This window comes from Protopterus annectens, chromosome 14.part0 (genome assembly GCF_019279795.1).
Source record: "Protopterus annectens isolate FY-2018-M chromosome 14.part0, PAN1.0, whole genome shotgun sequence".
Lineage (NCBI taxonomy): Eukaryota > Metazoa > Chordata > Ceratodontiformes > Protopteridae > Protopterus > Protopterus annectens.
In genome coordinates, this window is record NC_056748.1 from 128,100,505 (window position 1) to 128,113,004 (window position 12,500).

General features: G+C 38.8%; 1 protein-coding gene across 1 annotated transcript in view; it reads left to right on the forward strand.

Moving 5' to 3' along the window:
- LOC122788631 (EF-hand calcium-binding domain-containing protein 6-like) overlaps window positions 1–12,500 on the forward strand; it is a 516,700-nt gene that overhangs the window by 430,083 nt on the left and 74,117 nt on the right. The window contains exon 9 of the mRNA XM_044055530.1: window positions 5,277–5,473. Within this exon, the coding sequence (XP_043911465.1) occupies window positions 5,277–5,473 (197 nt within the window). The remainder of the gene's footprint in view (window positions 1–5,276; window positions 5,474–12,500) is intronic.

Sequence of the window (12,500 nt, forward strand, 5' to 3'; positions counted from 1 at the left end):
AATGTGTTAGCCTTGTCTTTGTTTATTTATTGTATTATTGCATTGTTTAGCCTGTTTTAACCAAAAAATAAAATACTATCTTGTTTGCTCATTTCCCACCTTTCTTAGCCAGTATAGTTCAGATCCCAGGCTTTGCTTGTCTCAGGACTTTATTTTCTGTGCTCAGAGCTATCCAGACCTTGCTGTGGTAGAGGGAAGTCCTACTGCTTACCAGTGGGAATGGTGAGCATTGTACTGCCTATCTAACACCAGAGGAGTGGTTTCCAGCTCTGACACTGTAATTTTATTAGCCTTTTTGGGCTGATTTATATCCCTTTCATCTTTCTGGCTTAAAACTGCATGTGTTTGCACATTTTACGCATCGTACAGCACCGCAGGGCTATGGTTAAACTATTCCAGGTGCCAGAAAATCTGTTTGTCAAATTTTCCCTTAGAACTAGCTGATTTCTCAGTGGTAGCACTAAAATCTGAACCCCTGTGACTAGCACTTGCTCTAGAACCTGCTGGAAAGCACTAGGAAGCCTGAAACTGATACAGGCACTCACCTCTCCTTGTCAATAAGGAGAAATTAATCGTAGGCACTAAACAGCCTATAATTGTAAAGTACCTTGCAAAGGTAAGGGAAAACAGCTCTTGTACTTTGCAAAAAAAAGCACCTAAACAGGCATGTCCAATGGTCAACTTCCATTGATTTCTCCTGTCTACCCTGGTGAATCTGGGCGTACTAGGGCAATGTGGCAACTGCCTCATGTACACAGACAATCCTCTCCTCCTACCACTTAACACTACAGCCTGTGTGAGATGCACTTACATAGCCAAACTGGAAGCAAAACTCTCTCCAGCCAAGACTGTGCTAGACAGTCAAGAGGAGAAGGTTAACACCTGCACTACACCTCAAGCAACACATAGCCCTTCAAAACTCACACCATCAACAACCACACATGGCAACACTAAACCCACATATGCAGAAGCCCTTAACATTAACCTGCCCAAGCAGCAACGTCCTCCGAGGCTGAAATGCAAACAAACACCAATCACAACCAAAGTGACACATAGCTCACAACACCAGTGTGCCACCCAACAACAGACTCTAAGGCAAGACAATGTACCCAACATTTTAGTCATAGGTGACTCTATAGTCAGGCACACTGATGTCCCACTCACCTGGCTGAACAAGGAGAAAATTACAGTCAGCTGCCTGTCAGGTGCCAGGATTCACCACATAATGCATGCACTCAAGCCACTCCACAACAAGTACAAATTCAACTCTGTCATTGTCCATGTTGGAGTAAATTACTTGAGATGTACCTCCCTGGACTACATGAAAAGAGACATGGAAGAGCTCTCGGATCATGTGGCCCAGGCAGGTATGACCCTGGCCCTGAGTAGCATCCTGCCTTCTCCCAGAATGATACCATAGTATAAGGACAAAATGATTGACTTCAACAATTGACTAAGCTTCTGGTGTCATTCAATGGGGATCCAGTATCTGTCTGCCTGGGAAGACATGATTGACAAACTGCGATGCTTTGCCAGAGATGGTCTGCACCTGTCACCCCTGGGATTCCGGTTACTGGCTAAAGCTCTTGCCATCCCTATAGTGCCTTTTTTAGGCAAGGTTCAAAGAACAAAGCCACCACCATAACAGATACAAGCATGCAAAATCTGAAGGTAATGCTATTCAATGCTAGAAGTCTAAACCTCAAAATGAACTCTCTCAAGGCACTCCTAAAAATGGAGAACATCGATATCTGTGCAGTAACTGAGACCTGGTTCAAGGCTTCAGAGAACACCCCTGCAATACCAGGCTACAACTCTTACCACACTTTTCGGCCACCAAACCAAGACCGAAACACTAAAGGTGAAGGAGAGTCCATACTCACCAAGAATATTCACACCTCCTGGTTAGTTGTCCAACACAATGCATCTGAAATTCTCCAGGTGCAACTAACACTAGGTAAGACTGCAATCCAAATTGTAGCTTGCTACAGTTCTCCCACCATGCCCCAAGATTCTCACTACACCTTTCTAAACATCTTGGAAAATATTAAGATACAACCAAACACCCTAATACTGGGTGATTTCAACTACCCTGCCATTAACTGGGAAAACTACTTGGGTACCAACACCTTTTCCCAACGGTTCTTGGAATTCATAAATTCAAACACCCTGGATCAACTAATCCATTGTCCCACCAGGGGCTCCAATATCCTAGACCTGGTCATTACAAACATGGGAGATAAATGCTCCACACCAGTGGTCACCCCCTCATTGGTCAGGTCTGACCATAAGCAAATCACCCTTGACAACCACATCCCACCCCCACCCCCCCATAAGGAAACCTATGTAAAAAAATTCTCCAAAGCCAACTTCATGCAACTCAAGTCAGAAGTGACAAACTTCATGACACCCATGCAGACGGGATCTGAAAGTTCGACTGCTGAATCCTACACTAAGGCACTGTACGAGCACATCCAATTGTGCATGACTCGTGCCATCCCAAATAGAATCAAGATGCTCTCCTCCAAAAAAAGGAAGCCAGTCTGTTGGTCCCCAGCCATAAACAAACTATACAACAGAATGAGAAACTGTTGCAGAAAAGAGGAAAATCCCAGGATGCAAAAAACTCCCTTACCAGCCTCAGTAAGATGCTGAGATTCCTCATAAAATCGTCAAAAGCTAGTTACAAAAATAAAATTGCCAAAGATTCCAAAGACAACCACAAGACATTCTATAGTTATATCAATAATCTAAATGGCAATGCTCAGGTCTGCTCTGAGCTACAACAGAATGGCATTAAATATACTGATTTCAAGGATATAGTCACTATCCTGGCAGATCGATTTAGTGCCAACTTCACCCCCCTCTCACCCCCTAAAGGGCCCATCTCAATACCAAAAGATTGCCAAATTCCAATAATCATGGCCACACAGGTAGAAACCGCACTCTCCAAAGCTAAGAATACAGCATCTATGGGACCAGATGACATCCTGGGCTGTGTACTGCATGAACTACAAAATGAACTGGCACCTCACCTAAGTATCATATTAGGAGGAGTGTGGACACGAATGCTCTGGCATGTCATATTAGGGATAATCCTGATCACAAGTTTAAATTCACGGCCTTGGCACAATTAAGAGATAACCCCAGGGGGGGAGACCTCAGTAATAGAACTGAAGTAGAGGAAACATGTTGAATTATACAGCTGAGAGCTGACCACTCTCCAGGTTTAAATGCTGTGGTACCCCTGAAGCCCATCTTAAAAGAAAGGCGCCTTTGAAAAAAATGAAGAATTACCTCTACTGTATTAAAGTAAAATTCATGGTTTTAAAACTGAAATAGTCTTTTTTCCAAATGGGAGTTACTCAGTATTGAAGAGGTGTGTCCTTTTAGATATCCTCCTATGGAGAGCTTAACATCTGGGTTTGAAATTGCAATATCTGAGTAAGGAAATAAGGGGCAGAACATCAATCCTCTTTGTCTAGAGCTTGTTTTTTAAGTGTGATTGGATGGAGTTCTCAGGATCTGAGGAAGGCTATGGCCGAAAGCTTTTATCCTGACTACAAACGTTTTGTTTTTAGAGTTTTTTATTAAAGACTTCTTTGTGTTTTACTGTGCTTATGAAAAATATCGTGGTGGCACGTCCATCTTTTTTGTACTTCAGTTTGTTGTTTGGACTGGCTTCAGTGGCATAACCAGATTTATTTCTACATTATGCTAAATTGCAGTGCAGCAATCCATCTGGTGTGGGAGTAGAACCAACAGCCTTCTGCACCAAATATGAGTGTGCTACCTATTGCACTACTAGCACTGCTTTCATACTTTATAGCACAAACACTGATGGCCATTTTCTACTCAGAACAAAACAGTTGCACATTGAAAACAGACAGCATGAACAACAGTAATTTTTTCTCTTCCCCTTAAAGTTCATATTCATTGAAAATGCATTGAAACTCACATTCAGTGAAAATGCACCTGGCCAGTGGCAGATTGTGTACTTTGGTCTCCAGGCTTTCAAACCATGAGACCTCTGCATACATTTTTAGTATCATTCATAAAAGCATGTGTTTATACACACACACACACATGCACACAATATATATATATATATATATATATATATATATATATATATATATATAAAATATGAACTTGCATTATAAGTTTTATTAAGAAGTTTTTTTGCTTTCTTCAGGCAGTATTTACAGTGTTATTAATTTTTATATATAAAACAGAACTGAACAACTATAAGTAAATATAGAGAAGACGCAACATTTGTCAGTGGGGCTGTAAAGGAAAGTAATGCAGTTTCAACAAAGTGGTGATGAGAAAGGGTTAGACATCTCATAGGAGGCAATGATAGGGGACCCCATCAGCTGAGAGCAGGAAGGTGATAATTAATCTGTTTAAAATAGAAGAAGCGGCGCTGGAGTAAAGAAAAGAATAAAGAATTAACTTACGATGGGCTAAGAGGACTGAATAGATATAGGGCTGTGAGTGGAAGAATGTACGTACCTATGTGACCTTGGAAGTGAGTGGATAATGGATGAGAAAATTATGGAGTAAATAGTAATGCTGTCTGTGTGTAGCAGATACTTAAATGCTAGAGGTGTGTGAGGAACCCATGAAGGGTGGAGAGGACCTTAGTGGCTCAATAGCTAAGAGTATGGAGAGAAAACTAAGGTGACCAAAAGTAATAAAAAAAAAACAAGAGAAAGTGAGTGTATAATTTCCTTTGTCATATGTGAAGAAAAGAGTCTTTATCTTGATGATTCTGTCTAACATCATTCAGTTAACAAATAAGTGGACATAAATGCAGAAAGTATGCATTGTCTCCTTTTACAAATCACAATGTGCGAATGTTTGAAATTTGTTAATTTCAAATTCCATTTAACAAGCTTTGCAAATATAGAATATTAAAATAAGAAATTCTGAGCTATAGAGTTGCGACATAAATGCATAAAACCTGCTGAGAAGTTAGATACAGGGTCTTGACCTCTTTAAAGGAAGGAAATTTGACCTTCATCTGTTTTTTAATCAGTTTCTCTGAAGGATATTTTTTTCACATTTAACTGGTTAATTTTTCTTCTTAGTTTTGTGTATTTTTGGAACTTTATTAGAATATTTAGAATGATACCTAGATTATCATAATGTTGCATGACAATAAAAGTCCTCAAAGGAGGAGTTTGTCATTGTATATTATGATCAACCTTCATCATAGCTGCATTTTTAAGTTGAGTATTTTTAACTAAATTTAAGCAAATGTCTTATTAAAGGTAACCAAAGAAGAATTCTTAAAAGTCCTGCAAAAATTCCACCTTCATATGAAAGAAGATCACCTTAACCTTTTCTTAGCTCGATGTGGTCTTCGTGAACCTTCAGAAAATGTGACCTACACAGACTTCTTACAGATGTTTCAGGACAGAAGTGACAAAGGCATCCTGCAGAAGGTTATTTCTGATAGTAATCATAGGTAATACATTTCATAATATTCTGTGTCTGTCAGATTCCTGAAATAAGGAAAAAGGTTTTCACGGATTTTATATACATGGGTAATCATACTGAGTTATGGGGCTCAGTTCTGTGGCCTATCCTGTTTCATCTTTTTGTAAAAAAAACAGTAGAAGTGCTTAAAAAATTATACTTTTGTACTGATCCCATTAAAGTCTTAAGCAGAATGACTAGTAAAATGGTGGAAAGAAAGTTAAAGCCTAGCTTCCATTTAATTATTTATTTGTTTGTTATTTTTAGTTATGTATTTATTAATTTGATAACCAGATAATTGTATTGTTCTGAAGACCTTCTTTCAGCTGTAACCAAGGTCACAAGGCAGGTAATAAGGATGTGACCGCATTAGATTTAGTTTAAGCATTAGACTGTTATACAATATCTGACATGCAGTTCCATAGGAATTACGTAGATATGGTCTGACATAAAGCAGCATGGAGTGATACGGACTTAAAGGCTTCATACAGTGTGCATTGACATAAAACAGCACAAAATGAAGCATTTGACACAGTTTTAATTTTCTTTTTTTAATGCTTCCTCCCCAAAACCATGCTCGCTGGCTTCCATACCTTCAATGACCTGGCCATTCTTTCAGGTGGAATGTGACTCGGACATTCCCGAACTGGGTAAAAGCCTTACAGTCCATTTGTTCCAACCTAGAAATCACTGTATCAGACCTCCATTGCCAGGCAAAAGTTAGGTGTCAGGGAGTGGGCCAGCTTGCTGTTTTCCAGTGGACAGCCTACCCTCTCCCCTTGGGAGCACCCTCCCCAATCTGTTCCTCTGAACATAGAATCACTGCTTCTTGAGGGGAAGCCAGAAGCATAGCTGGCTCATACAGACCACCTGTGTCAGTACCACGAACCAGCACCCACCATCCAAATCTTCAAGCGAAAAACAAAAAAACAAACAAAAAAAACACTTTACTGTATTAAACAAGTAAAAACAGCTCCCAACGAAGCAAAGAACTAATAACAAAAAAAACCCCAGAATGACCAAAACATGGACAGAGAAACTCCAATTTAATGATACAACAGAATGTGATCAATAAATTCATAAACTAAGGGCTTTCACCATTAGTAAATCGCTTCTTCAGCAATTTAAGCAAATTATATAACCATGTAGATGTTAATAAATAAATAAATAAATATATATATATATATATATATACATACATATATATATATGTGTGTGTGTGTGTGTGTGTGTGTGTGTAACATATAAATTAAGCAAATAATAAAACCAATTAACTAGCTTTATATGACATTTGCTCTTTCTTTTAATATTGGTAAAACTGCTATATTGTCATTCAGACCCGGGGGGGGGGTGGTATTGAGCCTAAGTTGCCATTTGATCTCCATATTTTCAGATTTTAATTTATCATCACCTCCCCTTTCACATGGTAGTGCCCTGTCTATCACAAAAAAGATGAATTTGTTAAAATTAGTATAAGTTGTACTATGAATACATAGGGCATTGTGCAGATTTTTAGATTTAATTGCCCTCACGTGTTCCGCTATTCTATCTCTTAATCTACATATAGTCTTGCCCACATAGAAACTATGACAACTGGTGCATGTAGCAACATACACTAACATAGTGGTGCTACAACTGCACCTTCTTGGGCAAGATAAAGTACGGCCATATCCATGGATAGAAACATAAGGACCATCATTAATATATTTGCAAAATTTACATGCTGCACACTTATACATTGTGGATAGGCAACAGTGCTTTTAGTGTTTAGGGGGCTTGAAATTTAGCTACGTTACTACTTAGTAGTAGGAAGTGTGCCTTGTAATGGATCCTAAAAGTTACAGGGTTATCTGGGTACTAGGTTTTATATTTATTTCAAAGGGGGCAGTTTTATGGCTGAACCTTATCAGAGCAGCAATACGGAGGGGGGGTCAGCGTTCTCCCACATTAGTGAGGATCAGATCCAGTATGTTTTCACCCCTAGGGGGTGTATGGACTATCTTGTCCAGGGTGTTTGTGTTTACAAATTCAAGGAATCTCTGGGCCTGTAAGTTTGGTGTTTTGTATGATTCACAGTTTATAGTGGGGTAGTTAAAGTTGCCCAAGTTGCCCATGAATATGGTATTAAGTAGAATGGTGAGGGTGTCCAGTAAGTTTAAGCATATGCTATGGGTTTCCTGGGTCATAGAGGGAATCTGTAGCATGCAAGGATAGGTTATGGGACTTCGGACAAGGAGAAGTTCAAGCATGTCATATTGTTTGACAAGCCTTCATGTATGTTTGTTTTTGATGTAAGGCAAGGCGCCTCCACCTTTAGTCCCTGCATGTGTAGTAGCTGCTCTAAATGTATGTTGGGCATTGTAGCCCTGCACTGACAGATTGGTCTCTGTAGCTATATACCATGTTTTGTTAACTACACAGACATCTGCACTCTCCAGTGTGAGGAGAGCTTGCAGAAAGTGTAGTTTCTTGTTTAGACTTCTGGGTTTGAGTAGTAACACCTTTACATTTTCCTGGCTTGGGTTTGCTATGTCAGAAGGTTTATCAGGTCAGTATTGCCTAAAAAGGCACTATGGGGGAGACAGTGTTTTAAACAATATTTAAAAGACTACAGGGAACAGGTGCAGACCATCCTTGGCAAAGCAGAGTGGACTACTGACCATATCCTCCCGTGCTGACAAATACTATACCCTCTTAGAGCAGCACCAAAAACTAAGCTAATTATTAAAGTCAGTCGTCTTCTTTTCATATTGTTGTATCATCCATGGAGAAGGTAGAAAGATGTCAGTGCTAGGCTAATACCAGCTGGGAACACATAGTCCGAGAGCTCCATCATGTTTCTCTTCATATACTCCAGGGAGATATGTCTCAGGTCATCTACACTCACATGGACTATGATTGAGTCATACTGGTGCATGTGATTCAAAGATCTGAGTGCATATGTGATTTGGCAGAGCCTGGCCCCTGCTAGGCAAATGACCATGACTTTCTCCTTACTCAGCCGATATCTGTGTATCTCACAATGGAGTCTCCTATGACCAAAATATTGGGTTTTGTTTCGCATGTGTTATGGGCTTAGGAGATGAGGCTTCATGAGATGTGGCTGCATGTGTTGTGCTGGGTATTGTTTTGTTAGAGTGCTTTTGGGGCTGCTGAGGATATCTGTTGCAGGTGCAAGATCTGCGAGGTCTAGGATGATTACATGTATGAGCCTCAGCATATGTGGGTCTATGTCTGGTCAATACTGTGTATGATGGATGTAGTGTGTGCATTACCTGGTTGGGATTATGAGCACTTGCATGTGAGAGTTTTGCCTCCAGTGACATTGTGTTTATGCATCTTTCACATACTTTATCAGCTGGTGTAAGAATTAGTTGGTTGCCAGTAACTGTGAGACAATTGCTACATTGCCTAAGGTTGTCCATATCTACCAAGATGACTGCTGAGATAATATGAAAGCTCATATCCATGGTAACAAGCTCTTTTTTACATGATCAGAAGGTTCTGCAAGAGTAGACACTAAAATCAGGAGTATCTAATACAAAACCTATAGGGTAGTGCTTGTCACTGTGCAAATTAGCTGCTTTTCGCAAAATTGAGTACTGCTGAAATTTCAAGGGTAGTTTTATAGGAAAAATATACATTTTAGATGCCTGCATCTTTACACAGCACTGCTAAAACCTGCTGCATGATGAGCGGTGTTGCGCAAACTGACTAAACAGACTAAATAGTCCTTTAATCAATGAAAAATCTCACTTTCTGTGTGAATTCCAGCTCAGACAGACAAGGCTACCTTCTACTGTCACTAGAATGTAGTCCCAAGTCTTATTAATGTAAAATCCTCACCCAAAGTGAATACTAACGGACAATCAAACTAGCTAGCTACGACACTCACTTTCCAAATGACTTCAAAGCAGAAAAACTAGCAGCACTATCAGTGAAACCCATGGCACATTACAGTGATAAAGTGCAGAGAAATACAATAAATAATTCAAAAATACAACAGCAGTACTCTTAAATAACTTACAACAGTAAAGACATTCAGTTTAAAGTACTTACCTGTGCTAGGATGGCATAGCATCAAGCAAAACATTCAGGAATCAGTAATGTGTATGCTAAGTGTTTATGAGCTCTTTGGAAATGAACCAGACCTGCCCAAATGTGTCACATTTTTAGAAGAAGAGAAAACTGACTAAACAGACTGGTCAATGAAAAAAGCCTTCCTGTGTGATTGCCAGCTCAGACAGGCCAGGCTATCCCAGAGACTACTCCTTCTCTGGAACAAGCTTCCCATCCATGTGAAGCAGAGTTCTTCCCTAACCTAACTTAGGTGTAACTCGGACAATTGGATTGGGAGCATGAAATTCTCCCCTGGTTTGGCACTTATGTCTCTAATGGACACAGACCTGTAAATGATTCATCTCCCAAGGCCTGGTTGTAAATGAATCACCCCCAAGCTCCTGCTTACACTTATTAAGAGTACCAGAACTTGTCAGAGATTTGGGATGCATGGCTATGCTTAAAAAGGCCCTTGCGGTCATTTGCCTAGTACCCACCTATAAACCCATGAACCTATCTTCTAATGCCATTAGAATGAGTCCCAAGCCTTCTTAATGTTTCTAAATAATATCGTTTTGTCAAGACTGCTCCTAGCTCTATGAGACTGGAATCAGTTAAGAATTCCATGCCATTATATAGATTACAATAGGCCATAACTGTGCCAAATGTCAAACAAATGTCAAATGGTCTTTTCAATTTTGCACTACAAGGCTGAATAATTCTATCACTGTTCATGGCTCTAAGGTTTTACTGACATACTTGAAGGTCCTTTATTGTAAACAAGGTACAAAACTTGAGGAAGGTTGGCCATCCTAGGCAGGCCCTATCTATTTGATATAGTGCCTCTACCTTTTTGCATCAGGAGATACACCTGCTATTAAAATATGAAACCTTAAAACTAGAACAAGCTTTTTTTTTTAAATCAAACTTTTATTTTCTTAAACTACCATCTTGTAGCATGTTGAGTATTACTGTTAAAATGCCATCATGATTAGACTTTTTTTTAAACCAAAGGCTATCATGTCATTTCTGAAGTTATTTGCTACAGGTACACATTGTAACAGCCTTCTGTACTGTATTTTGAAACAATTCTTCTCAAATTGAAACCAGATAGGAGGCTTTAGATCTTCCTAGGCCTAAATGAGCTATAAAAGTCATTGTGTTTTTACTTTGTATAGAGTTCAATTTAACGGCAGCCAGCTCTAAGGTTTAACTTACTAAATATTGTACCTCCATTCAGTTCTAAAATAATGTCTTCCATGGTTATGGAATATATCACTTTCTAGAAATGAATGCATCTGTCTTTCTCCAAGACACACAAACACCCATTTCTTCTGGGTTTTTATGCTTTGGAAGTATTCCTACCGGAGATGCCTACAGTGTGAGACCTATCCCATTTCTTATTAGGTTACAAAAAGCAGTAATCTTCTGTGGGACTCTAGTTTAAAATATGGTCTCTTTGGATTCTGATTGCTAGTCCTTTAATAGCCATAATAGTCATCAAACAGTCTTAATCTTTGCACTGCATGATTGACTAATTCTGGTAATTTCCATGGTACAAACTTTTTATAAGATTCCATAAAGAACCTTTGATTGTTCTAAAATAAGACTGCACATTACTGCAACTGCTCAGACACTGCTGTAGTTTTAGATAAGTCTACTGCCACAGATGCTGTCCATTGTTATAACTGAAAAGTGATTTGCCATTCCTTCTAGCAGGGTAAACATCTGCCTTTTCTTACCTAGAAATCATCTGATGTTTTTTTTTTTGGACAAAAACTTCTTTAAATGGCAATGAATCATTACTGCTGTATGCAATAGTATATGGAAATATTATTGTTTTGCTGTGATGTAGCAGTGGCTGTGGTTTTAGCTGTATAAAAACAAAATATTTTTTCTGGTTATATTTACCAATGATCTCAAATCAGTGAGTACTAAATCTTTCACATTTCAGTGCTAACTAAGATTTTTTACACCTTCAGTTTGACTACAGGCTAGAGATTACCTTCCATATCAAGGACTGATATCAGAGTACAGGCAAAGATAAAGGGACAGTGGAATCCTAAGTGAAAGGCCAGCATAAGTAGAATTTTTACTGGAATCTAGAACGGAAGCTGCTGTTTAAAAAAAAATAATTAGTATGGCACTTAAAACATTGTATAACTATAGGAATCAATCAGAGGAGGTTAGAAAGGATTGGGAAGAGAGACTGGATAAGCAATTCAGAAAGAAATAATGGGAGGGTATATGTAGGGCTCCCAAATATGCAAAAAAAAATCTAGAAGATTTAGGATCTTTGTTTGGAAGTGTTTGCATAGGTATTTCTATACCCCAAACAGACGCCAAAGAATTTTTTCTTGGGTAGATTGGAATGTTGCAGGTGTGATGGGGAAGAAAGAGATAATTAGGAACATATTTTCTGGATTGTAATGAGTTGGCAGACTTTAAAAATTCCATGTACACTACTCTAACAGACATACTGGGTAAGCAAATTTGTGTAACTAAGGAAATTATTTTTTTGAGCTGCAATACAGAATTAGAATGTATGATGGTCTATGTCATACATGATAGTTTAACAGAGATGTTTCTTGTTAAAAAAAAAAGATTTTTTTTATGCCTTGGCATTTGTAGTCAGTATTAATATACATAATTATCAGAATCCATACTACTGGCACTATGCTTAGCACTGCCATTTTTACAGTTTACTTTATTGTTTCTGTTCTTATTTAACATGCCATCTCAGTCCTGGTACAAAAACTAAGGGATTCACTTCTGCCCAAGCTCTGCAACATAACCACATATACAACATTCAGAGATAAATGTCTCAACCACTTTATACAGAAAACTGCCTGTATATGCTTCACTTCCTCGACAATAACCTAAGCTAGCTAAATGGAGACCCCAGGGTTCTGTGCTGGGACCTCTCCTGTTTGGCATCTAATTCTCTGAAGATTGAA